General features: G+C 48.8%; 1 protein-coding gene across 7 annotated transcripts in view; it reads left to right on the plus strand.

Annotated features, from left to right (window-relative positions):
- TRAPPC9 (trafficking protein particle complex 9) overlaps positions 1-27,242 on the plus strand; it is a 549,215-nt gene that overhangs the window by 138,908 nt on the left and 383,065 nt on the right. For all 7 annotated transcript variants that reach the window (XM_036830233.1, XM_036830236.1, XM_036830234.1 and 4 more), the window contains 4 exons: positions 8,493-8,619; positions 15,933-16,078; positions 23,224-23,309; positions 26,289-26,415. In XM_036830233.1, coding sequence (XP_036686128.1) covers positions 8,493-8,619; positions 15,933-16,078; positions 23,224-23,309; positions 26,289-26,415 — 486 coding nt within the window. The remainder of the gene's footprint in view (positions 1-8,492; positions 8,620-15,932; positions 16,079-23,223; positions 23,310-26,288; positions 26,416-27,242) is intronic.

Consider the following 27,242-nt stretch of genomic DNA (forward strand, 5'->3'; position numbering starts at 1 on the left):
TTGTCTGATATTAATATTGCTGCAGGAGATTCATTATGTTTACTTCTTGTGTTTGTGTGGTATGTCTTTTTTCCCCATTCTTTTATTTTCCCTGTATCTTCACATTTAAAGAATGTTTCATAAGAGTGTAAAGTCCATGTGGTTAGGTCTTGTTTTTTTTTAATCTAAGTTTATATGGATGAGTTTAAGTCTACCATCTTGATATTTGTTTTCTGTTTGTTTTCTTCTTTTTCTCCTTTTCTGCCTTTATTTAGGAGAATAAAATATTTTCTGTGTTCTATTTTGTCTTCTCTATTGGCTTTAAAGCCACATCTCTATTTTTTTCTTACTTGCTCTAGAGATTACAGTGTGCATCTCTGACCACAGTCTACCTTCAAATAATATTATACTACTTCCCTTTTTGTACTTGATGTATTAAAGAACAGTGGAGAGTGAGGTGAATAATGCTGACCCTCAGAAAAAGGCGCTGCCTCTTCTGTCGGCTTCACTGTCGGATCCTTGCCAGTCTAACGTGTAGCTGAGCTGGGCGTAGGCTTTGCTGTGGCTCACTGATAGCTCATGGCGTTTGGAGGGTGGGGTCAGGATTAGACCTTTTACAGGGCGTGGGCTGTGGGTGCAGGGGAGACTGTGGGGGTCCCCCTGTGCTTTACAGCCAGCCGCCAGCTTTCCCACCACAGGCCATCGTTCTCTGCTCTAAGCCAGTTGGCGCAGTTGGTGGGTTTAGGGGGGCTCTCTTTGGTCTCCAGTCCCACTTCTGGCTTTCTGCATTCTGTGTGCTTCCTCTCCACCCTGCCTCAGCTTTCTGTAGGCCACTTTCTTGCACGCAGTGAATGTCCCTGGTGCCTTGGAGGGATTTCTTTCAGCTCCTCTGTCCTCCTCCGGCCTTTAATGGCCTTGGCCTTGGAGGAAGGGGTCCCTCTCATTCTCCTGCCCCGGGCTCAGCAGGCCTCTCTGCTTTTACTTGGAGAAAGTGCATCGCACCTCAGTGCACCTCTCAGCTCTCCTGGCTTGCCCAGATTTCTGCGGGCAGCTGCCTTACATCTGGGGAAGGTTCTGAGCACCTCAGGAGGGGGTCTTCCTCTCAGCCCCCAGCCTGCAGTGTGCTACACCCTCTGCGAAGGCCCAGGGGAAGGATGAGTGTGTAGACTTGCTTGGTGACTGGGCTCCTGTGAGTTGGAATCCATTGTCCCCACCATGGGCAGTTGGGAGTAGTTTGTGAAAAGTTCAGCTCTTTTCTCCTTCCCTTCCTCTTTGTCTGACTCCCCATTTCCTCCTACTGCTCTGCCAGGGATGAAAGCAGCTGTGGGTCTTCTCTCCTGGGAAAGGCTTGCCACTTTCCAGAATTTAGTTCATTTACGTTCCCCTTCTGATGGGTTTTTAAAAGGCCCCTATTATAACTCATGCAGCTGTTCCCATAGTGTGGCAAGGCCATCTGGTGTCACTCTTTCCGTTTGAACTGCCCTCTCTTCTGAGTCCCTTTCAGATGGATTTGGCAGCCTTCTGTCCGGCAGAGCTGATTGGAAAAAGCCCCAGGGGAACCCGTGCAGCGAGTCCGGGGACCCGGCTCCTCCCGGGCACCTGGCTCCGGGCCCGCTGGCTGGGTGACATGCAGTTGCTCTCCCTGCCCCGTGAGGGTGCCGCCGGCTCTGCTGGCTGCTCAGCCTCTTGGCGGTGGTTCTCTCCATGCCTAGAACCCACACACACTCCCAGGGATGACGTGGATGCAGGAACGGGGTTCATCTTCATGAGTGCCCCTTCCCTCTGGACTCTCAAATCTTTGTTGCCTTGACAACTCTCCAGTGCCCCCTCCTCTTCTGTAATACTTTTCGTTAGCTCTTTTACTTCTTGGTGGGAGTGTTGTTTGCTGTGAGCTACTCCAGAAGTGGAAGTTGTCACAGTGGTGTTTGTAATGGAGATTAACTTTTTCAGGGCAGTGAGGTGCTTTTGGATGAACAGGTGTAGTGTTACAGAGATCCCCGATTGAGGGTGATCCCCACCTTCCCAGACTACTAGTTTTGTGGCTTTGAGCTCATCACTTCCTCTTCCTGAAGCTCACTTATGTCTTAGTAAAATGGCATAACATACACTTATTTGTGAGTGGAGAATCATAATCTTCACAATCCCTAATGTCCCTTTCCCTTGAAGGGAACTCAGAGTGAGTGCAGGCCTCCCCACGCCATCCCTGGAGAGGTAGAATGATTTACCTGATGGCAGGATTGGTCCCAGTAACCAGTGTGATCCGCTCTGCTCTGCTTCCTCTCGGGAAGTGCTTCTCTGTACTCAGTGCTGGAGGTCAGGCCTGGCCTCCCCTGGGTGGGCGGTAGGGGCGTGCCCAGTTCAGCACAGCCTGTGTCTAGGCAGGAAGGTCTATCTGCCCAATTCTTGGTGTCAGCGAGGAGTTGCACTTTCTAAGAAACCGTGTTGTGGCCTGTAGCATGGTCTGTACATGGTAGTAATGGTGATATTTTAGCCTCTTTGTTTTGTTGTCAACTTATTTTTAGAAACGAGCTGGACAAGAGGGGTCCTGCTTACTGGGACCCTCTAAGAGGTCTCAGCATTATGATATGGAAAGATCAATAATATTCTTATGAAAGCAACTCAAAGACTAACTGTGTTTTTTATTTCTATAAGTGAAGGTGTCAGAATCGATCCTCAAAGTATCATTTCAGACTGTATCAGGCCATACCTGTACTTTTTCCTCTGTATTCTTTTTTTTTTTTTCCTCCTCTTCCCTGTATTCTTTTTTTTTTTTTTTCCCTCCTCTTCCTTTAGTTTTCTTATTTCAGATTTGGAAGAAAAAATGTACTTTTTTCTCTTATTTCTATTCTCTACCTGTTTTTAATATCATAACTGACTTAATGTGCACATGGTTGTCTCAGATTATTACTTAGAAGAGACAAGAATAGACAAACTGTAAAATCATGATGTGCTGGTTTTCATGTCAGGGTCAAGTCTTGAAATGGCAAATGGCCTGTGGCAAATGGCAAAAGTTTTGGTGATCATATTTTCTGCTTCTATAAGGAACAATCTAGTTTGGTGGCAACTAGGCATTTATTAAGAATGTTCTGTTTTCATGACTTCTTCAATTTCTGGGTTGGAAAAAACTCTCAAGTGCATTAGGTGCTCTAGTTGGGCTGAAATAATTGTTGGATGTTGTGATTGGAATTGAATAAGATCTATTGATATTATGGGCTAAATGTTTGTGTCCCCTCCAAATTCATGTATTGAAGTCCTGACTCCCAGTGTGATTGTATTTGGAGGTGGGGTCTTTGGGAGGTGATTGGGTTTAGATTAGGTCAAGCAGGTGGGACTCTCACGTTGGGATTAGTGCCCTACAAGAAGACGAGGAGACACAGAGCTCTTTCTCCCTCTGTGCCCGTGCACCTGAGGAAAGGCCAGGTGAGGATGCAGTGAGAAGTGGATGTCTGAAAACCAGGAATTGCATCCACTGGCACCTTGATCTTGGACTTCCCAGCCTCCAGAACTGTGAGAAGTAAATGTTTATTGTTTAAGCTACCATCCATGGTCTTTCATTATGGCAGCCAGAGTAGACTAAGACAGTTGATTTATAGTGAAATTAATTAAGGAGTCATCCCTTCCCACTGACCACACCACGTGCTTAGGAGAACGTTCAGATTGATCACAGGCTTCATTCCAGTTTGGCACATGGAACAAAGGTGAGCAGCCCCCATGGCCTTGAGCTCTTTTATCCGTTTTGGTAGCTCCGGCTCTCTGTGGTCAGGCCTAATCTGTGGGGATGGGAAGACTCAGTCAGCTGGGATCTGAGTCTCAAATCTGTTCCTCTCTGTATGACCTCGAGCAAATCATTTCACTTCCTCAAGCTCGTTAAATATTATTACTATGAAATAATTTCAGACATAGAGGTGTAAGGAACAATAAAATGAATCCTCACGTAACAGTCACCCAGATTCGATGGTTATCAAGATCTTTATATATTTACTTCATCTCTTACTTTTTCTATTTGTTGAATTATTTTAAAGAAAATCCCAGAGGCATCATTTCATTTTACACCTTCGCTCTTTAGTATGCATTGCTAAAAAAAAAATGGACATTTCCTAATATAACCACAATGTTAATGTTATACCCAAACATTAATAATTATTTTTGGTAGCATTTAGCACTATTCCACAATCAAATTTCCCAGGTTGTCCCTGAGTTCATTTTTATCACCTTTAAAAGGGAGATAATAATGCCCAAGCTCTCCCTCCAGGACAGGAATTTTGTGGGAGGGTATACCTACTTTGCATGAAAACGTTTTGAAGTTCTGCTGTGTGCCCGGATCCCTTGCCTTGAAGATTTTATACTCTGGAGAGCCTAGTACAAGATTCGGTGCAGAGCACGTGCTCAGTATGTGTAATTGTGGGTAAGGACTGCAAGTATTTCTGCAGCGCTTTGTGCTAAGAACAGTGCTGGTCCCTGTGGACGTATTGTAGAAGTGAAAACTGCCTGCAGCAGATCTGAGTTCAGTCTGTCATTTTTTGTCTCTGGGTGTTTCTGCATTTCTTCCCTTGGACACGAAGCCTCCTTTTCTGCCCAGCAACCGTGTATTCATCATCTGTTGTCAGTAGTGAAATTTCTACAGCAACTGTCACAAGTCTCTGAGGAATCCTATGTTCCAGAGAAGGTCCCGCATTGAAGACCTGTGTAAAGTATCAATATTTGACAGTCAGTGTACCGCAAAGCCAGTACCGTCCTCGCCCACAGCAGTCCCCTCGCCTTTCCCATGGCAGGTCCCTATGCTGCCACATATGTCCTTATTCATCCTCTGTCCGTATTTTTGTCATATTTTCCTTATAACATAGCAAAACGTCCAAATAACGCACTCATTGTTTTTGCTCTGAGTCCCAGGACCCTTGGCAAAGACCAAATGTTGCCTCTTCTATAAAACCTTCTTTGGCCAAATTACATGTCCCATGTACTCTTCTCCCAGACTTTGGTCCTGCCTCTGTAAAGTCATTGATAAGGAGTCGTAATGTCCTCTTTTGACATCGTGTGCTCTTTCAACTTGGGACACCCCAAAAGGAGAGCCTGTCGTGCTTCTGTGTGCCTGGTGCTCAACGCTGTGGGCGCATAGTAGGTGTTTGATGAAAGCTGAGTGGATGAGGGCTTGAATGAGTAAAGTCAGGTAAGGTTAAACAAAGAGGAAGGAAAACGGTAACTTGATGAGTGAAGAAAAAGTGATACAAGTAGTAGTGAGTGGTGGAATGCATCACATGATTATTTCAGCTGCTTGTTGAAGTAGAAAACACCTGGAGAAGAATCACCTCGGTGGGGGCCATGGTCCTTAGTGTCGACACGTAGCACCCAGAGCCCCTTTGTGGTTCCCACCACGTGAGGTGCACAAAGAAAAGGTGAGGAGGTGGTCAGCCTGCACAGCCTGGCTTCTGCTGGTGAATCAGCGGCTGTTACTCTGCACTGTGTGGACGGAGCACCTGTGTTCATTTTATTATTTTATTTAACTCTTGCCCGCAGATTGATTCTGTCCTACCTCTTTGGATAAATGAGGCCAGCCAACTAACACATAGCTCTTCAACACCTTTTGTCATCTAAATACTCTTCACAAATTAGGGGAAAACCAAAAAAGGTGACAAGATGCTCTCCCTTTAAGGAACTTGTAGTCCAATGACCTTGATTTTTAGCTGTCAGAACTTAAACAAAATTTAAAGAAAAAATCACAGTCTCACCACTTAAAAAATTTGGTAGGCGGACCTGTGTTTTGTCAAGACCTAGAGAGACAAGGAGAATCTGGTGGCGTTGAGCGGCCAACCTCCAGATTCTGATCTGTAAACACTGGAAGGATCCTGCGCTCCTTGGAAAATGGATTCTAGGCCTGAGGCTGGAAATGAGCCAGAAAGATAGCAAGCTGTTGACAACCTTGGGCCTCCTCTAAAGACATGGGAACCAACCTGCAAGGGCTCCCACTGGCCGAAGATGGGACAGTTTGAACATCAAAAAAGAATGTGATGGAAGCCAACTGAAATACCAAACATACAAAAATCCACCAGTGCATGGTGATACTGAGTCATATACGACTTACTGGTCATCATTGGAGGTGGTAGGGACACCAGTTCTCTCTCCAGTAAATGAAGGGAAAGACTCATTTGTCAGCCCTCCTTTCTGTGTCGTCTGTTTCAGGATCACCAAACGGTTGATGAGGGAAAATCCTTTTTAATTAGAGAATTAAAAAATTACCACTTTGTAATCCTTGATAAAAATAGATCTGGGCAACAACGTACAGCAGATGCTCAAATCCATCAAGAGAGAGGTTGATGAGAACTTTCTAACGGATGGACCACACTGACAATTGAACATAAGCATTTAACCCTGGAAACCCCACTAAAGTGACAGTGAAGTTGTCAGGTAGTGGGAAAGCAGGGAAGAGGCCCCAGGAGGCAGCGGTGCTCCGGGGGTGATGTGATGAGGGCCATGGCGGTGGGAGAATTAGCTGTAAAGCATCTCATGAGTTGATTGTATCCCCAGATCTCCTTCTCTGCTCCGGAGGCAGATGGCTGTCCCTCTGCCGTCTCTGCAGAAGATTAGTATTTCACCTGATGGAGTAAAAAGAAAGCATATGTGCTGGAGTCACAGGCACAGCTGGAGAGCAGGGCCCTGTTGAAACCGAGGGGAATAAATGCATATGGGGCGTTGACCGCTTCACCTGGCTTCCATAGCCAGTCTTATACCCAACATGGGAAAGTCTTCCAGCGAACAGTGCCCGAAAGAAGAGGCTAAAGCACAGACACGGGAGGTTCCCAGAAGGAGATCCTGCAGTGAGGCCCATGGCTGTCTGCGTCCCCGTGTGTCCGTCCTGTTCTCTGCAGCCAGCTGAGCAGGACACCCCGGGTACTGTTCCTTCTTGGGTAACTTTGCAGGTGGCATCGGGCGTCATTAATAGGTTCATTCCTTTCTTCATTTCAGCAGGGTTTACTGGGAGAGCGTAATTCAGCCTTATAATAAGGTACCTAAACCACGAGTGCTCTACCCAACATTAGGCAAATTAAGTCACTTACATGTTATCAGCGGGAGCCCCTTGGGAGATTTGTCACCTGTAAATTGAAGATGATTTGATTATTTAAAGAATTTTGTTCATGCTGCAAATTAACATTACTGTGTCATATCCAGATTAATTCTGGTTGCTTTTCTGCCCTCCTGCTCTCTAAGGAATGATGCTTAGACGCAGAAAAGCCCTGTGGCGCAGTTAACCCGTTAATGTATGTGCCTGAGATCTAGGCATTCTCTGCCTGGATCTTGTTTTGTGTGGTCGCCGGTCAGTGGAGCCTGCAGCCTCACCGAGCAGCCCTGTACCACTCTCTGTGACATCCTCGCATTCCCTGCAGGCACCGGTATGACGGTGGTGACGGTGTCATCGTTCCTCTGAGCTCAGTCTCATGTCCACCAGCCACTGTTTTTAATTCACCCTTAGAAATTCTTTAGATGGGAGGTTAAGGTTTCCCCTCAGGTGGTCACACCACGGATGGGGAAAGACCAAGCCGTGTACTGGAACCTGGTCTAACTTCATGGCCCGAAGTCTCGCCCCCATGGCTGCGCCCCTCTGTCCCTCTTCTCTCCAGGTCCTCCACCCTCCCTGCCAGCAGTGACAGGAAACAGGCCAGGAGCGAACCCCCGATTCCTGACTCCTGAATTCTTCCAAACAGTGTGGGAGTGAGGAGACCACAGGCTGAGGGCCAAACACGGGATTTTTGACACGACCTTTAACTTCAGTTGGGCTCGGTTTTCTCGGTTGCAAAATGGGCACAGTTGATGCCTGCCTTCCCGAGTTACTTCGAGTTTTCCAGCAGGAAGTGCCCTTGAGCTCCGGAGTGTTACAGAGCCCCTGAGCACGTGTCTAGGGTGCGTCATGGGTGATAAGCAAACATTATTCACTATTAACCTGCATCCTCTTCTCCTCTCTCCTAGTGAAAGGGACGGGGATGGGGTGGAGAAAACCAGCCTTATCTCACAAAGCTCTACTTTTACATAAAAATACTGATTTGTAATTATTTGCTTAAATATCTGTTATACAGATGGACTGTACACTCCTTGGGGACAGGGCCTGGCATTTTGCTTGGTACCTAGTAATTGCTGGAAAAATATTTATTAAGTAATAAAATATTCTCCAGTCCTGCCTGCCCATTGACCTTCTTGGAATTTGATAAGGATCCATTATCTTGGAAAATGAAATCTCCTAGAAGATGGTAACTTAATTTCCTTTTTATCCACAGGCCCTTAAATGGAGCAGCTGCTAGTGATTACTTAAATAAATTGAATAAAGCTGCTATTCTCTTTTTGTCTCTTTTGGTCACTGCCCCTTTATTTCTGTCAGAAGACTGGACTCACTGGACTGTTAAGGATTTGGGTTAAGAATTTTATTTTTGCTCAAAAAAATAAAATAGAGCAAAACAACCCCCCCCCCCCACCCCCCCTTTTCTTTGGTTTAATTAACCTTTATTTTGTTTTTATTTTCTCATCAGAAAAAAAGGACGTGGCGCAAAGCCTGGAGAACTATACCTCCAAGTGTCCCGGAACCATGGAGCTCATCACCCTCCCTGATGGCCTCACGCTGCCCCCGGTGCCCTTCACCAAACTTCCCATCGTCAGGTAGGACAGGCTGGCCGGGGTGCGGAAGGTGAGCTTCGCTCCCAGCGTCTGTCTTTGGTCTGATCAGGGATGCAGATCTTTAGAAGAGTTCCTGGTTTGGGTTGGCTGTGTATCTGGTCCGTCATCTCGTTAAGTCGCAGCCATTGCCTGTGAAGTGTGTCTTATAGACCAGAGAATCAGGCCAGGGCCATCGGAGAACTGCCATGGTCACGTGCCTGTCTGCCGGCAGAGCCCCGCAAACCCGTGTCTGCCCGGTGCCATGGCCGAGACGTGGCCCTCTGTGCAGTGGAGACCAACCAGGCCTCGTGGCGCTCGCACTTACCCGCATCCGGTAGGGCCCACTTCCCTAGACTGCTCACCCCTGCGCACAGGCCCGGGGGAGCGCCTCCACCTCGCTTGCGTCGTGTGGCTTACAAGACCATCTGCGGCCTGCTCTGTCTCCGGACCGACTGTGAGCCCCTTCCTTATTCCCCGGGACCCCAGCGCTGCACAGCCTTCTGGAATCACTGCGTAGGCAGAACGTGCGACGGGTTTCGTTCCTCTGCTCAGGCTCCGCCTTCTGCTTGCTGTGCCTTTCCCTCCCTTGCTCTGCCTGGTGACATTCAGGCATTTTTCAAGATTTAGTTCAAGGATTATCTCCTCCATAAAGCCTTTTTCTAGAGCGACCCAGATAGAAATAATTACACCTTTTGTATAAATTACCAATGATTTCAGGGCAAAGAGTAGAAAACCTAGCAGTGGATCACAAATAAGAGGTGATTTTTCTTATTTATTAAGAACTTGGAAACAGGTGGCCTCTCTGCAACTCTGTCTTTACCTCCTGATGACCAAATGGCTGCTGCAGCTCCAGATAACACATCTACATCCAAGACAGGATGAAGGAAGAAGGGGCAGGGCCAGGGAGCCTATCTTTTGTTTACTAGGAAAGCAAAAATGATCTGGACAGATTCGTAGTAGGCTTCTGCCCCAGTCTCCTTGACCAGGAGTGCATCTCGTGGCCACCGCTAGTTGTAAGAGAGGCTGAGGAAACACATGTTTAGCTCTCCCAGTCTCTGTAATGTAGGTGGGATAGGGAGAAGGGGGTCAGAAATGGTGCTGGGTTAGCCAGCCAGCAGTATCTCTTATGTCTTTCTTCTGTTTCATTTACAGAACTTGATTGTACGATATGTCTTTGTTCTTTTTGACTGAGGGCTACCTGAAGAGGGCTTTGTCTTTGTAGCCCTTGGGTGCTCATGTGTGTTGAGCGAATGAACAGATCTATCCATCAGAATTCTTTGCATAGCAGTTGGCAGAATACCTGACCCAGACTGTCTTACGCAAAAGGGAATTTATGGCGCATACGCCTACAAAGTCCAGGGGAGGGATTCAGGCAGGGCTGGAGCCAGGCTTCAGGCCCCTTATCAGAACCTGTCTTCTCTCCTCTCTCAGCTGTGCCCTCTGCAGTGAGGCTTTAGTCTCAGGCCCCAGGTGGCATCAGGGTGGCAGCAGCAGCTCCTCATCCTGCAGCGTCCAGGAGAAGAGAGAGGCGACACCTGTGGGAGAAAGACGAAGCTTCTTTCTCTCAGGAGCCTCCACAAGTGCCCTTTGCTCTCCACTGCCTCTGCTGGCGTTATGGACTCAGATCTGAGTCCCTGCTCCCAGCTCTGCATTAGCCATTTCTTCCAAGAGCCCTGGTTCTTTCAATGGAGGATGGAATTTAAGTTAAGATCTGGGTGCTGTGTGTGCTCCTTACCGTCGGGGTGTTGCTGCTCGCAGTGGATAGAACTAGGCAGTATCTACTTATATACAGACGTTACTCGCTGCATGTTCATGTCCACGGTTGTTTCTGCATCTGTTTTTGCGTATTGGAAACCGTGAGTTCATACTGATACCTCCAATTCCACCCAACATCTTAGGGGGTCCTTCTGGTTTTCTTATATCTGTAACTCCCTTCTCAGACTGGGGGAAACCTGTCTCCCATTAGCCTCAGTATGGTTACTCATTTGGTCAGTTCCCCTGCTGGTTACCAGTGGTTATCAGGTTGACCTCCCTCCCCATGGGGAGCTCTGATGGCCATGCTGTGCTGCTGCCGCAGCCCCCCAGGCCCCTCTTGCCCCACTCCGGCCAGCGTGCCCTCTGCCCTGTCGCCTGCTCAGATGCGTACCTGGCTCTGCCCTCCCTAATGGACTCAGGGCTGAATTGCTGGGGCGGGAGGGAAAGGGGAAGGAAGCTTCTTTCCCATCTATTCTCATCAACAACTAAGCTTGCCCTTCAGATCTTAGTCTAGCATGAACTGGGCTCACCCCAGAATGGTTTCAAGTAATTGTGATGCAGGTACACATTTTGCCACGTTTTCATAAAACATTTGGGGCAGCTCATAGAAATGTTATGTTAAAAATAAAGTCACCAGAGTGAAAGGTAAGTAAGGGTCCTACATAATGGCTGGAGATGGGGAAAAGCATGATTCTATTAATCATATGTCAATAATATAACTAACAATGGGTATAGGAGGAAATGTGATTGGTTACAAGACTCTCTGTCTTATAAGCAGACACAAACCAGTCACACTGGAGAAATACACCTCTTCACAGTAAGGAGGCTTGTGGAAACCCCTCTTGTGGGTTCTCTTAAAGAGAACGTATTGAATAACGTCCTCAAAAATATCCCTACAAAAATCTGAAGCAGGTTCTCATGGTTGTTTTGTTTGTGGCATTCCTCAGTGCAGACTACAGGCTTGATGCCAGAGGGGGTTGAGTATACCCAGCTCTCTCAGAGGACAGAGCAGTGTGGTCCAAACATGCAGCTCTGCTGTGGACTGTGTGTATATGTCCCCCCAAAATTCATCTGCCAATGACCTAACCCCAATGGGATGGTATTTGGAGGTGGGGCCTTTGGGGGCTGATTAGGTTTAGATGGGGTCATGAGGATGGGGTCCCCATGATGGGATTAGTGCCCTTATAAGGAGATGAAGGGACCAGAGCTCTTTCCCTTCTCCACATGAGGATACAGTGACCATGTCTGTGAGCCAGGGAGAGGGCCCTCAGCAGAACCCGATCGTGCCGGCACACTGATCTCAGACTTCAGCCTCCAGACTGTGAGAAATGAGTATTGTTGTTTAAGATGCCTGGACTATGGTATTCTGTTAAAGCAGCCTGAGCTAAGACGAGCACTCTAATACAGCAGTCTGGACTGTCCCAGCCATACGTAGCATAATGGATGGACTGTTTATACATCAAGCACTCCTTCATGAAGGTGATTTCTCGTAAGTCGGCTTTTGGCAAGAGTCAGGCAGCAGAGAATTCAAAGTTATATTCTCAGGAGAAAAAAAAGGGCGATGGTAGGTGCTCTGTGATGCTGACTGAGGGTGGCAGACCCATATTCCTGGTGTTGAGTCAGGACCTGGAGCAGGGTAGGTGTTGTGTGACTTTGTGTGGAATGGTTGTGTCCACACTGCGTGTGGGATTGTTGCTCTCTCACACAATCAGTGTTCCTCATCTGTCTCTGGAGAGGGCTGACACAGTACCCATGGACCCGGCCAGTGTTTTTTCTTAGAAAACTAGTCTGGGACTATTTTAATGTTCTAACCAAATGTTTCAAGGACCTATGCCTGGAAAACATGGACTTAATGTTTAAGTCAGTTTAATTCAAAAAAAAAATTCAAGTCAAGCATTGCAAGACACCCCCTGTAGCTATAGGAAGGGCTTTGAAGACCGAAGCTCCTGAAAAAATGTCCACATTCATGAGTAAATGATCAGACTTGCTGAATAGAATTGTTAGACATGAGCTAATTTAATGTTAGTGGTGCCTCATATTTATACTTCTGGTTTTGGAAGAGATGAGTGGAGGCTTTTTTTCTGGTGAGGACTTTCCTTGTTTTTGACAGTAAAGGCTTTCATCAATTTATAGGAAAGTATTTACTTGTTCTGTGTAGCATGGGAGCATGAACTGGGTTCACCCAAAAATTGTGTCAAGCAATCACGATGCAATTTAATTTAAAAAAGGGCCAATATAGATCCCTGTTTTAATTCTGTTCTAAAATTCAATTAATCAGATATTTGTAGAGTGCCTAAGATGTGCTTGGCTCAATGCTAAGGGCCAGGGACTCAGTGATGGTCAACATGCCAAGATCCCATGTGCCAGGAGGCTGCCAAACCCATATCCGTTACTACTGTCCAGAGTTAAAGCAGAGGGAAGTTCATGTTACTCCTTACAGAATTCACAAAAACAATAATGTACACAAAAGCCACTAATAATCATGTAGAGTGTTCACACACTACAAGTCGTGAATTATTAAAGAAGAAATTGAGGTAGAGTTTAGATGCCATTTACAGGAAACCAGTGGGTCTTTAATTTGGGGTGAGGCGGGGGTGGGGTGGGGATGAACTGATTGTTTCTTTGATGAACTGACCTTGAGCTTCAGCCTGGCAGAGAGCCAGGGTGGATGAGGCTGCTTTAATTGATAAGGATCGAAACCCTCCAGTCAGGATGAGCTTGGAGTCGTTTTGAGTGGCCTTGGTACTTTTAAAACTTCAACTTTTAAGTTAATTGTATTTGAGGAAGGATTTCAGGTGTTCATTCAAAAAGGGGCTTAGAGGCCACGCCACCAGGGCAGTTTTTCTTGGTTTGTGAAGCAGGGCAAGGCCAGCCTCCCGGATGCCGACCAGGATGCGGCTCCGTGATCTCACCAGGTTCACAGCCACGTCCTGAATCTTCTGTCACACTTGGTGTAATCGCCAGGCCCACACCCTCCTTAAGAATTTCTCAAACCTGAGCTTCTCGAAGAAAATGAGAAATGTGTGGTGTCGCTGGGGAGTCCGAGCGGGAAGCCTTGCACTACTGCCCTGGCTGGCGTGGTGTATCCTCTCCAGCTGTCTCCGTCATGCCCGGGCTCGGGACAGTGGGTGACCTTCACGTTGTTCCAAATGTGGACAGGTGTGGCCAGCTTTGGCCATTGCCCATCTGTGCAGAGATATGCAGGAGGTTCTTAGATATGTTTCCCCTGTGAATAAGGTTGAGGAATTAAAAACCAAGAAAGAAAAAGTGAGCTGTTTTTTCCTGTGTCATTCTTCTCACCAATATGTATAATATCACTTTCCTAATTAGTGTTCCACCACTGCTTTGCATGGTCCTAATTAGCCATGGTATACTGAGAAGTCAGATTTTAAAATGTCAACTGTTTCCAAGTGGAATCCCTAAAAATAATCCTTGGTTTGGACACTTCATCCCTGAAATTCTTCTTTACTGTTGGCAGCTTCATAAAACAAATATAATATTATTAGTTCCGCAGAAATTTATGCTAAATGAATTATATTTCCTTTAGGTCAGGTGCCTTGAATGATTGTTTTTCTGGGTGCATTTTATAAACAGACATTTGATGCTAGATTTTGAGTTATAAATGAATGCCATGACTGCTTGTCGGGTTACTTTTCTGGCTGACCACGCCCTCAGAATTCCTCTGCATATTTTAATAAACTTTTATGTGATCTGGAATTTCTGTGCCTGTGTACATGATTCCTAGAATCACAGATGACATCTCATTTTTAGGTGGCGATGGTGGCACAGAGTAGAATGCTATTTGTGTTGCAAGAAAATGGGATCATTTTACAGATGAGTAAACTTAAAGGCTCGAGTAGGCGGTGCTGGTCTAAGGTTCCCAAGCTGCTCTCAACATCACTGGGACCAACGCTTCGTTTCTTTGTCCCTGTGCAGTGTTGTGATCTTTGTGCAGGGACTTGGCTCTCTGTGCCTGTAAACGAATGTTGTTTTAGGGAGGAAAGAGAAAGGCTTTTGTGCACCTGCTAGGTGACAGGCACTATTACAGGTGCTTGACGCATATTAACTCAGTCCTCAAAGTACCCTGCGAAGGTTCGAAGGTCTCTGCTTCAGACCACTCCCCTTCTCTGCCTGAGTTTGGAATCAGCGGAAAGAAACATCTGTCTCAGGTGGATGGCAGTGGCTCAGGGCTGTCCACCTGTTCCCCAGCCTCTGGCAGAGCCGGGTGACGGTACGCTTTTTCGTGGGACAGGCCCTGTTCCGTCCGTGCAGAGAGCAGGACTGAATACGTGCTCTCGGCAGGGCCTGAGCGGTGCACGCGCTGGTTCTCCTTCCAAATTTACCACCTCCCTTGGGAGGAGTGAAGGTGGGCAAGAGCGAGGTTAGGACCACTACCCTAAGGATGTCCCTCCTCATGGAAACATGGAACCGGGGAAAGGAGGTGTCCTCCTTCTGCAGAGCATTATCAGGTACCTATTATTTTTCCTATTTCGTAAGTTGAGAGGGTTGAGGTGCGGGGCGGTGAAGCCATCTGTGCCCGCTGCCCCGCTGGTAGGTCCTTGAGGCTGCAGTCAGATCTGTGTCTGCTGAAGCTGCTTCTCAGGAGCAGGCGGATCCCCCTGGGTTGGACGTGGTGGGTGTTAGATGCACATCACACGTGGCACCTCGGCCAGTGCAAGGGCTTGCCCACCCTCGTCCCAGTGCAGCGCAGCTGGTATTTTTTGAATGTGCACAAAGGGCTGGGATTTGCAGCTGTTAGGGATAAACTGCTTAGCCTTAAATATATGGTTTTGGAAGATTTAGAAGCTGAGGTTGAAATCCAGCTTTGGGGAGTTCATTCATGCAACATTTATCGAGAGCTCTGTCTTGACGTATTGCACCAGTGCTGGAGAGACAAATGAGGCCCTGGGTACCCTGGTACCCTGGCCAGCTGATCGATCCCAGCGTGGGTATCGATTAGCAGACATCCACAGCTGGGAAAGCAATTTAATAAGATACAGACTGTGCAGATGGAAGCCGACGGTGCTGCTACCCTTCACTCGTGGTACCTTTGGGTCGTACGGGTCAAGGTCTGCACTTCTCTTTGCTGCGGGCCTGCCCTTCAGGAAGCGGGGAGGCAGAGGAGGGAACCAACTTCTGCTGAGCGGTGGGCATGGTACCCAGAGCGCTTTGTTGAGTCCTCACAGCGGTTCTGTGAGGGAGGGCGCGTATCTGCATCTTACAGACCAGGAGCCTGAGTGTAGGGGAGGCAGGGCCTGTGCCCAGAGGCGTGCAGCTGGCAGGTGCTGCAGTCCAGGCTTCCGCTGGCCCCTCTGGCCCCAGCGCAGTGGCCCAGGGGTGCGGCTGCTGCCCGGCCGTGGACGTCTTCTCTCCCTGGGATGGTCTGGAGGGGTCGTGTGCAGCCTTCTTCTGCTTTGTCCTGCGAGATTGAGTACTTTTCCTCCCCTCAGTTTATCTGCTGCTTGATTTACTGTCATTCTAACATCTGGTATCTGGTCGTATTTACGCTGAACCCAAGCGAACAAGCAGCTGAAGTATTTTTGTTCCCTTTGAAACCACAGGCGTGTGAAACTGTTGAACCTTCCTGCCAGCCTCCGGCCACAGAAAATGAAAAGCTTGCTGGGCCAGAGCATGTCGACCAAGAGCCCCTTCATCTACTCACCGATCATCGCACACAACCGTGGGGAAGAGCGGAACAGGAAAATAGGTAGGCCGCTCATCCTGGCTTTCTGGCTGTGCTCTGCTGCCCAGCTCCTGGTGGCTCTTCTAGATTTTAAAGCATGAGGCTTGATTGCAGTTCATTCGTGCATGTGTGTATATACCCTCATACAGGTTTTTATTCAGTTTGCTACCTTAGCCAGGCCATTGCTTATAGACCTGACTTTTTGGTATCTGTTTCGTAAAAGACAGTTTTTGTGGAAGTTCTAGAAACCAGAAGACCTCTATTATGTGAGACTTATGTAAACTACAGAAGAGAGGTACTTGGAGATTAGGGTGATTTCCCAAGGCCTGGAGTAACTTCTGAATCATCAAAGGAGATTAAAGGTTGACTTACGTTCAGGACTGACTGGGGCATAAGGACATGGTAGCATTTTCCCTTTTGAGCGCCGGCAGCGCTGGTTTTGTAGTGCGCTAACGATCGCCACTTCTGAGATGCCTGGTGACTCAGCAGGGAGAGATGAGCTTGTCTCGGGGCGGACTGGGAGGGGAACGCTCGCTCCTGAGAATCTCCAGCGCGCTTTTCTATGTGCTCGGCTCCCCGGCCGCGTCCCAGCCCACGGCCGCTCCTTTCCTTCCTCACCGCGGACCCCAGGGCTCCCTCCGTGCCCTTGCCAGCTTTCCCCTCCTCGGGCCCCTCGCATTTTGAGATCATGGTGCCTGCAAGTCGCAGTGACAGAGCTAAAGGATTGAGAGGCCCGTCACTGGTTGGAGTTTCAGTAGAAGACCTGCGAAGCTTTTGCAAGTCAGTGCTCGCTTCTCCTTTTCTCTTCTTTTTTCCTCCTTTAACTTCTTACCCCTGATGTAGGCGAAGGCGTCCTGACTTCCTGAGGCCCTTCTTCCCAGGATGCACGTGTCCTGTCACACCCCGTAGCCGGACGGCGGGCTCTCCTGGCAGTGCCAGCCATGCTTCTTCTGCCTTTCCCGCTCACCTCCCACCTTTCCACTCCTGCTCCTTGGCTCCAGCCACACGGCCGCTTTCTGTTCTTTGGACATGCTGTCTTGTTCCAGTCTCAGGGCTCTGCTCGCTGCGCCTCTGCCTAGAGCTCACCCGCCTGCCCACCTTGCTCAGTCTGCGGGCCCCGCTCAGAGAGGCCGCCTCTGACCCGCACCTCACAGGCCGCTTCTCCCCACTCTCCCCTCACTGCTGGTTGCCCTTCACAACACCTCGATGTGTCCCTCTGTTTATGTTCCCATCCTCCCCGTCTCCCCCCTGCTAGAACAGTGTGGAGTGAATGAAGGAGTGGGGTGGATGCTGTGACCCCATTTTACAGACAAGGAAGCTGAGATTCAGGATGTGTAACTGACTCCACAGCAGAGCCTTTGCCCTGTACCGTGGAGCTCAAGGCCAAGCACGACGCACATCCCATAACCTTGGTGGAGATTCCTGACATTCACGCCAGCAGGAGAGTTTCTTGGAGTCTATAAAGATCTCATAAAAAACCTCATTCACAAGTATTAAACCACCTGAACACCTTGAAAAATGAGTGTTTCTAAGCTGTTCCCTAAGACAGAGGGCATAGTGAGGGTAAGAGTGCTAAAACAACCCTGTGCTTTCTGGTAATGCTCACCATTTCTTTGATTCAAGTTGTGCTTTGTAAAATGCTGTCACGTTTTAGCTCAGTTAGTTTTTGTAGTATTTTTGGAGGAAGTAATTTTTACCTCCCTTTTCCAGATGAAGAAACAAACTCAGAGAAATGAGAAACTCCCAACTTTTCAGATCAAGTGTGCTGTTCTAACCAGGGCCCTCCAGCTTTCCCTGATGTGTGCAGCACGCCTGGCATGGGCCCCAGTCAGTGACAACACACAGCTGCCCACCTCCCCCATCCTCCAGGTCAGCTTCGACAGCGAGGCAGTAATACCCGAGAAGTTGAATATCCTAGCGCTCTGAAACTAGGTCCGCCGCCAGCAGCACCTGGGACTCACCTGTTGAGTTTGGGGAGATCATATGCATGGGACGAGCTGAGACTTCAGAAGGCCTCCCGGAGTCTCAGGAAGCAGAGCTGGCTCTGAGGAGCAGGTGGGCTTCTAAGGTGTGGCTCGGAGGGCTGTAGTTAAAACAAGAAAATACAGGAAGAAATGTAGGGTGATGCCCTTAAAAAATAGCATCTGATTGTGAATTCTGGTACATTTCTGAAAGCAGGAGCCCTAAGTATATAGCATCGTACAGCCTCGATGTGCATGCGTGCGTGCGTGCGTGTGCACGTGCGTGTCTCTTGCTTCAGTCCTTCATTGGTTCCTTCTCTCATCCATCAGTAAACTCCCCCTGAGTTTCCCTGTGTGTCAGGCATGTGGCAGCCCAGCCCTGTGGGTTCTAACGGTGAAAAGTGCAGGTGTGGTCCCTGCTGTCGTGAGGTGTAGGTAGAAGTTAGAGGGAAGTGACAAGTAGTAACTAAATATATTTAAAACGACAGGATTTTGAACTTTCTCTGATATTGTTTGAACGTTTTCCATTTGCATCCTGGGAAATGATTTTGCTCTTTTGTTCTCGCATCCGTCGTGTAGGTCTGGCTGCCCCTATCACTTGTCAGGCGTTGTAAGGGGTGAAAAAAACCAGTGTACACAGATGTATATCGGAGGTCAGGTACTGCCTCTTAGTCCTCTGGCCCCTACCCGCCATTCCCCCTGCGCTGCTTGGGCCGAACATTTCCCTGACTTTCCTGCCAGCCGGCTGCCATTAGGGTCTCCCCGGTGCCATTAGGGGTGAAGGTGCAGGAGGGCAGGGGCCATTCCGCTCCTGGGGGTCCCCTGGGTGGTGGCGGTGGCGGTGGTGCAGGGTGACCACAGCTGTGGCAGCCTGGGCTGCGGTGGTGGCAGCGGCCCCCTCTCCGTGGTCCAGCAAAGGACGAGCAGTAAATGTCCGTGAAAACGAGCGAGTGACCAGCTGCAGCTGTTTCCTGTTGTCAGGGGGGCAGGCCCGCAGGCACTCTGGTGTGAAGGCAAGTCTTTGACATTCTCGTTTCAGTCTGTCGATTTTGAAAGACAGCCCCAGCCTCCCTACTGCTTCTCTGCTCTGGAGAGCGTGCTGTGGGGTCTGGGAGCAGGGGAGCCGGGGGGACATCGTGGTTGAGCAGGGAGGGCGGGTCCCGGACCCGCTCCAGCGCATGCTGGTGAGCAGCGCGCGTCTGCCAGCGCGGGTGCCTCCTTTGATCTCTTTGGAGGTGGGGGGGGGGGCTTGTTCCAGTCCGAGTCTCACTGTTTCTCGATGGTGGGCAGGTCACTTTCTGGGCCCCTTTTCCCCTGGGTGGACCTGGACCTGTCATTACAGAGTTAATGAGGCTCGTCTCTTGGACCTTCTAGGAGTCTCTGGCCGGTCTTTTTGGGTCTCGTTAGGGTTGATGATAAGCTTTCTCCCCTAAAGGACATTTTAGGAAACTTTCACCCATTTTGTTTAGAGAAACTTCCAGAGGCGATCTGGGGGACTGGAAGAGTGAGACTCCTTCTCAGGACCAGCTGCATGATCTGTGGGGCCCCCTTGTTCAACACTTATGAGGAACTCGGAGACAGAGACAGCGTTAAGCAGAACGTGGGCCCCGAGCCTGGCACAGTGTGGCTGCAGGGTCACTGCCCGTGGAGCTGGCCTTTTCTTCCTCTCTGGTCTTTAGAAACTGCTGAGGCTTCCTTTTATGAGGAGAATACCCTGCATTTGCTGCAGAGGGCTTCCACCTTACCCCGTGATTCTCACGACCGTGTGATGCTGCAAGGGTTGTGTTCCCAACTTACAGATGAGAAAATTAAGACCGAGTGATTGTAAGTTCCTGCCCTGGGTCAGGGAGCTAGTCAGGACAGAGCTCAGGCTGTGAATTCCTGCCCTGGGTCAGGGAGCTAGTCAGGACAGAGCTCAGGCTGTGAATTCCTGCCCTGGGTCAGGGAGCTAGTCAGGACAGAGCTCAGGCTGTGTCCATGGTTTGTGACTCAAAGCCCAGGGGCCTTTTCCTTTAAGTACGGCTCCTCATCACAGTGAGGAGCACCTGTTCATCTGGGCTGGGGATAAATTCAGTGGATGACGCAAGATTTTGGGGGATATAACAGAAACTTCAGCCGAAATGCATGCTGTTTGTTGAAGACCCATGGGTACGAACGTGTAACTTACATTCGGGGCTTCTGATATCTTTTTAGCAGCAGACTCATCAGCGAGGACCTGCCTGGAACTTTGAAGAATCGCATGTCTTTAACCTAGAGTCCCAATCTCTATAAATGAATCTTATAACTGGGGGAGTTATCACAGCACGGGGCACAGAATATTAGAGAAGAAGAAACCCTTGAGGGCAGTTCCTGAGACCATTTTCCACGCCAACTTGGAATAATTGACCAGTCTTTCCATCTGTGTGTTGCTAGCATCTCTGTCGTCCGAGTTAAACTCCGCGCCGAGGTGATGGCTGTGCACGTCCTGAGCATAATTTGCGCTAGGACTTGGTGGTGGAGCCGGGCTTCTTGCCCAGGTCGACAGCTGCCCCGGAGGAGGCTTGGTGGCCTGGCCAGGCCGGAGCTGTCAGATGGCCTTGGGCTGCCGCGGGCCTCCCTGGGCTGCAGTTGTGCCGTCTACAGAGATCGGGCGCCAGAAGCTCACTGGGAGGATTCTTCTGAGGGTCAAGTGAGATGATGTTCCTGAAGTATCCAGCAGCCTTTCTCGTAAGGCTCTGAGCAGCGCTGTGTGCACTGTCCAAGGTGCTGGGGATGCAGTGAGAAATCAGGAGTGTCACCTGCCAGCTGGGTACAGCCCGTGTGGTGGAAGGAGACGAGCTTGTCAACAAAAGCCCCCGAAAGAGGCTGTTTGTCCACGGCTAAGAACACACACGGGGGCCGTGCAGTACAGTGTGGGGAGGGCCTGATACAGAAGGGTGTTTAATAGCCTTCAGTGCTGTTCCTTCCTGTGGTTTCTGGGACAAAATATCGAGGAAGGGGCCCCACCGTGTGCTTTGACACACTAAGGCTTAGGAAGGAGATGATCTCCTCTCAGACATAAATAACTATTCCTGTAATTAGGGATTTATCTTAGGTTTACCTTTAGTGACTAGGACTGTGCAAGTATAAACGATTCCTTTCAGAACCCCAGGAAAATGAATTTTGAAATGATGGTTATTTGACCGTGGTAGAGAAGACAAAGAGTTCCTTCGCTATCAGGCATAGCAAGCTGTTAAAACAAATGACGTTTTCATCGGCCGTGAGGAAGGGCTGGGGTGCTGGCCGCCGAGGCAGTGATGGGCTCAGTGATGCTGCTGAAGGTGGGGGTGGGAGCACCGTGTCTCTGCAGAAGGACTTCTGTGACCCCTCCCTCCCGCAGAGGTTCTCAGCCTGAGGCTGGGTGAAGAGAGGTGGGTTTCTGGAGCCAACGGGGGGAGAGCAGCAGCCTGGGAGCAGCAGAGGCTTTGGGGCCAGGCACACGGGAGTTGGACTCGGCTGCCTCATTCATTAGGGCCATTGATGGTGGACAGTTCCGTGTTCCTTGTTGGTGAATGAGGGTGATATGTGCTCTGCTGACTGCTTCACTGTATTGTCAAGAGGCTCAAATGGGTACCTGCTTGTGCAAGCATTTTGAAAACTAACTCACCTGGTGGGCTCCTTATTCATTGCATGCAATTTCAGGATGCCAACTCTGGGTCACATTATGTGCAATTTCAGGATGCCATAGGTTTGGTGCAACCTGTCTTAGTCTCTGTGCAGGGGACCTGGTATGAAGTGTTTGGGAAAAATGGTGTCTTTATGAAAGCTGAAGAATTCTAATCAGTAAATCTTAGTATCTACTGTAGAAAAAACCCTTTAACCACCACTGTCCAGTCTAGATACTTCTCCGAGTTCAAAGACCTGGGCTTGAATCCCTGCTGCCCCACTTACTGGCTGTCTGATTCCCAGCACATTTATTAACCTCTTTGGACCTTGAGTACCTGCCTTGTAACAGTGGGATTGTAATATCTACCTCACCAGGTCATTATGAAGAGTGAGAGACAGCCTTCCAAGGGCTGGACAGTACCTCCTGCCCAACACGTGTTACTTGGTTCTGAAGCCCCTTCCAGTTTGCCTAGTGGAGAATCTTAAGGGGAGGAGAGGGCAGTGGAGTGGGGATGGGGACCGTATTAGTTTTCTTTTGTGTGTAACAGATGACCACTAATTTAGTGGCTTAAAGAACACAAGTTTATTTTCTCACTGTTACTGTCATGAGTCCAGCATGTGTTAGCTGGGTCCTCTGCTCAGAGTCTTGCAGGCTGAAATCCAGGTGTCAGGTGGGGCTGTGTTCTCATCTGGAGGCTCGACTGGGAAGGATCTGTTTCCAGGCTCCCTCAGGTTCTTCATCCATTCCTTGTGGTTGTAGGACTGACGTCTCTGTTCTCTTGCTGGCTGTCAGCTGGACCACTTTCAGCTCACAACGGCTGCTCTTGGGTCCTGGCCACATGGCCTCCTCTGTACATCCTCTCATGCTTTGAATCTTTTCACTCAGGATGGGTATGTTCCCTTCCAAGGGCTCACCTGAGTAGGCCAGGCTCTCCTAGGATAATCTCCCATTGATTAAGTCAAAGCCTACTGCTTGGGGGCCCTCATCACATATGGAAACCCCCTTCCCCTTTGTTATATAGCATAGCCTATCGTCATATCCACACTCGGGGGGAGAGGATGACACAGCTTGTACACCAGGGGCCGGGAGTCTTGGGGGTCATCCCAGAATTCTGCCTCCCGCAGGTGTTGGACTGCAGCTGGCCTGGGAGTGGGCAGGGAAGAGAAGCCACCGTCTTCTCTCACAAACTTAGGGAGGGGAAAGAGAAACCACGCTATGTGCCACTTAATATTGACCACAGAGCCATCTTCCTAAGTACCAGCCTCTGGGCCTGCAAAGGTCTGTGTGACGTATGGCTCTACACCAAGAATAGTGCTGTCTGGATTGATTCCAGTTTCGTGCAGCTGCGATTGGCACTGAGGGAGGGAGGCATCAGTCACAAGGCATCCAAGTGGCAGGGATGATGTGCTTTGCATTGGAGAAAGCTAGCAGTAAAATAGCTTTAAACTGTGTATCTCAGGATGATCAAAATGCCCACTGCTTCATTGGAAAAAATAAATTGCCAGAGGAGTAATCTGAAACCATGTGAAACATGCAAAAACACCAGCTAAAATGTGGATTCTTTTGTGTGTATGTATTTCTAGATTTCCAGTGGGTTCAAGGAGATGTGTGTGAAGTTCAGCTGATGGTATATAACCCAATGCCATTTGAACTCCGAGTTGAAAACATGGTATGTATCATGAATCATTTGACCCTTTTGGGCTAAACATCAACTTACCATTAAAGTAAGTTTTTTAATATTTGAGGCATACTGCCTATAATCTATGTCTGTTTTTAATATTTGTTTTGCCAAAGATTATAATCTTTTTGTGAGTGAAGACTACGTCTTGACATTCCCGTGTCTTTAGTGCTTGGTACTCAGTGAGATGTGTGAGTCAATGAACAAAGACATCTCGGATTTGAACACACACAGAGCTTAGTTGATTGCATATAAGATTTGAAATAATTATATTGAAATTTACATGAGATTAGCGAGGTTACAAACCCTGTATTGTGCCCACCACTCAATATCACTGTTACTGCACTGCTACAAGATGATAAGATGATCAAGGCCTAAGGGAAGAGTGAGCTCTTTATTCATAAGAGAATAAATGACTGCACTGCAAATACGAAGTTTCCCTCGGGTTTGAAATCTGATGTTCTGTTTCTGTGTTTGTGTACGGCGTTAGAGGCTCACTTTTTGCAGTGCTGTCCATTGGAACTGCTCCCCTAATTCTGCAGTGAGCGGGAAGGAGATTCATATGGCTCTCCAAGCTAGACCTAGTGTTTCCAGAGCAGAGCCCTCCGCCAGCGGGTGGATTGCAGTCCTCAAGTCTTCTCTGTGCTTATTATTGTATAGAACCGCTTTGTAAGTTTTCGGCACTGTGCGAAGGATGGTGCTGAGCTGGGCGACGCCTTCCTTTGGGGTTTTATGACTCGTGTTCAGGGTGGGAGGCGGTCTGTCCGTACAGGTGTCCTGCTGAGTGCCCGCGCCGCGCGTCAGGCCTGGCTGGCCCCTGCTGTGACCTTGGTCAGAGCCGTGGTGGGGTGCACGAGGGGCTGCAGGAGCCGTGTGGAGAGTTAGGGGAGGCCCCACTGAGGACACAGGGTGAGCGGGAGCTCAGAGGCAGACTGGGAGTTATCGAAGATGATGTTTAGGCCTCCGGCGTGAGGCATGGTTTTCCCAAATCTGTTGGAGTTCTTAGAAATTCAGCTGAATATTAAGCTTACCACCTTGAGGTCACTCCAAGAATGACCTGTAAGGATGAGTGTTCCCTCCTCCTCCTGTTGCACAAGAATGTGCCAACCTTAGGTTTTAGCTCTTGGTCAGGCCCTTTAGTGACTTTCTGTCTCTTGGCCTAAACCAGGAATAATAGTTGTTTCGAGAATTTCCCCCAAAGTGGTTAAAGTATCATATGCCTGCTGTTCTTTCTTATACATATTTTTAGTCTTAAAAAGAAGCTTTCATTTATATCTGGTTGAAAAGTAATATGTGCTTTTTATAAAAAATGAGGAAGAACAAAGAATAAAATAAGTTACCACTAGGAGATAGCCCACAAATCATGTTCAGAATTTAAAAATTAAATTATGGAATATTTCAGGCATATGAAATGTTACAGGGAATAATAAGCCCTTGTATATCCACCGTTCACATTTAGCAAATGCTCACAGTTGGCCGTATTTGCTTTAGCTATTTTAAAAGGAAATCAAATGCCAATATATTTTGCCTGGAGACAATAGCCATCTAATTGGTTTCTCTGCTTCCATTCTTGGCCCCGACATCTGTTTCACACATGGTTAGATCATTTCATGCTTTTGCTCAGACTCTGGGCACAGGTGTGCTCATTGTCATTGGAGAGCCTTTGCTTCTGGGTGCTTTCTGTAGACAGAGTTAGGAAAAGTGTGCATGCATGCACACGTAGACACGTGCTTACACACGTACCTACGTGCGTACATCTGCACGTGTATGTACATGCATATACGTGTGCCCTTAGGCATGCGTATACACAATCCAAATACAGACTTCATACATTCTGACTTCACAGCCATCCCTCCAATTCTAGTCGGTCTCCGTAGGGTTCTTCTCGCCTTCCTCCATTCCGCATCGGCGTCCTTCCCTCCAGTGTGAGAACCTGGGCTCCCAGCAACATTAGCACGCTTCTCGTCTGCTTGCTCCTGGGATAGACCTAAGATAGTTTCAGGATTGCTTCGACCATAGCACTGCAGAAAACAGCCCCCCCGGGAAGAATTCAGGATCCCTCCTACATTTACGTCTTCTTTAATGTATCTCAGCCATCTTCTGTAGATTTCAGTGCGGGAATCTCACAGACCACTCATTAGACTTATTCCAAGATAGGGGATGTTTTTGACCTCTTGTTAATGATATTTGTAATATTTTGTTTTCTAATATGTTTTGTTTATTGCTAGATTATAGAAATACTTTTGCTTTTTTAATGCTGACTTTGTTACTTGGCTAAGTGCTCTTGTTAGTTCAGTTTTCCTTGTAGGTTCCACAGGGTTTTCCACAGTTTTTGTGTGTGTGAATAATTGTCTTCATGCCATTTCTTTCTCCTCTTGGCTGTTGTGCTGGATGGGGCCTCTGTTACAGTGTTGAGGAGAAGGTCCTGAGCGCTGAGAGGTCCTGCAATCACGGGGCAGCTCCTGGAGGCCAGGGAGCCTGTGTCGTTCGCCGTCAAGCATAGGGCCTGGTGCTTAGTGAAATGAACTGATAATTCACAGATGCATTGGTGGAAGGATATTCACTGACGATCTATTTCCACACTTCATGGTTTTCATTTTGTTTGTAAATAAAATATTTTATTTTTTCTTTTTATTTACATTCCAACTTGGTAAAACAAGAAAGCAGAACAAATATTAAAAATACATCGAGCGGGGCTAATATTAAAGATGGAATTGTTGTTCAAGCACCCACAGTGCTGTCCGTTTCGAGATAGTTTTGTGTTCATCGCACTACGAGGACGTCTCTACAATTCCCTGTGGACTTTTTTAAGAGCCGCCAATGAGCCTTTTCCTTCTGAGAGTCTCTCAGACGGGGCTCTCCTGTGGGCGGGGCACGATGCTTGGGGTCCAGTCGGGGACTGACCAAGAGCGGCGGCTTTGGGATTGGGTTAGGGCCGTGCTCACTGCCGTCCTCTGTCACCTGCTCCAGGGGCTGCTCACGAGTGGAGTGGAGTTTGAATCTCTCCCCGCGGCGCTCTCCCTCCCGGCTGAGTCTGGTCTTTACCCAGTGACGCTTGTTGGGGTCCCGCAGACGACGGGGACGATTGCTGTGAATGGTAAGCAGGTTCGGGGGCTGCTGGCTCCTGTGCCGCCCGGCATTCCGGTCTTCGCCCGTTAACAGGTCACGGATGGATGGCGGTGCTGTGGGACACGCCGCGAACCACGTAGAGCGTGCGGGATGTGGAGGGCACCCCCCGCGCTCCTGTCTGTCTTCCCCGGAGCCTGCAAACACGCTCCAAGGTTCTCCCACTGCGGTTAAAACCCCCTGCCCACCCCCTCACCCCGAGCCCACGATTTCCTCTCGCTGTGGCCTCATCTACTGTCTCTCCTTCTGAGCAGACCTCTTCAGAGAGCTGTCTGTACACGCTGAATCCACTCTTCCACCTCTGTGCTGGTTCTCTAACCCACCGCATCCTGCCCATCCAGCCATCACCTCACCAAAACTGCTGTCACGGAGGCCGCTGGCAGTATTTTTCCGGCTAAATCCGGTGCCTACATTTCAGATTTTGTCCAACTCCACTGCTCAGCAGCCTTTGGCACCGCTGCCCGCCTCCTTCCTGGGTGCGCTCGCCTGGTCACCCTCGCGTCTCTGCCTCCTCTCCTGCCTGTCATTCTGGGGCAGTGTCTTCTGCAGACACTTCTTCTTCAGCCCGACCCTTCAGTCTGCGCCCAACTCTGTCCTTCCCTCCCACCCTCCTGCTTCCCCTTGCCTCTCCTCCCTCCCCCACCCCCTCCCACCCTTCCTCTCTCCTCCCCTCCTTTCTCTACCTGCTGTCTCTCGGCAATCCCATCAGACTCATCTACTTTCCCGGCTTCAGGTCCCATCTCCATGCTGCTGATTCCAGGGCCACATCTCCTGTCCAGACCCCTTTCCTGGACCTGC

The sequence above is a fragment of the Balaenoptera musculus genome, chromosome 17 (assembly GCF_009873245.2).
Source record: "Balaenoptera musculus isolate JJ_BM4_2016_0621 chromosome 17, mBalMus1.pri.v3, whole genome shotgun sequence".
NCBI lineage: Eukaryota > Metazoa > Chordata > Mammalia > Artiodactyla > Balaenopteridae > Balaenoptera > Balaenoptera musculus.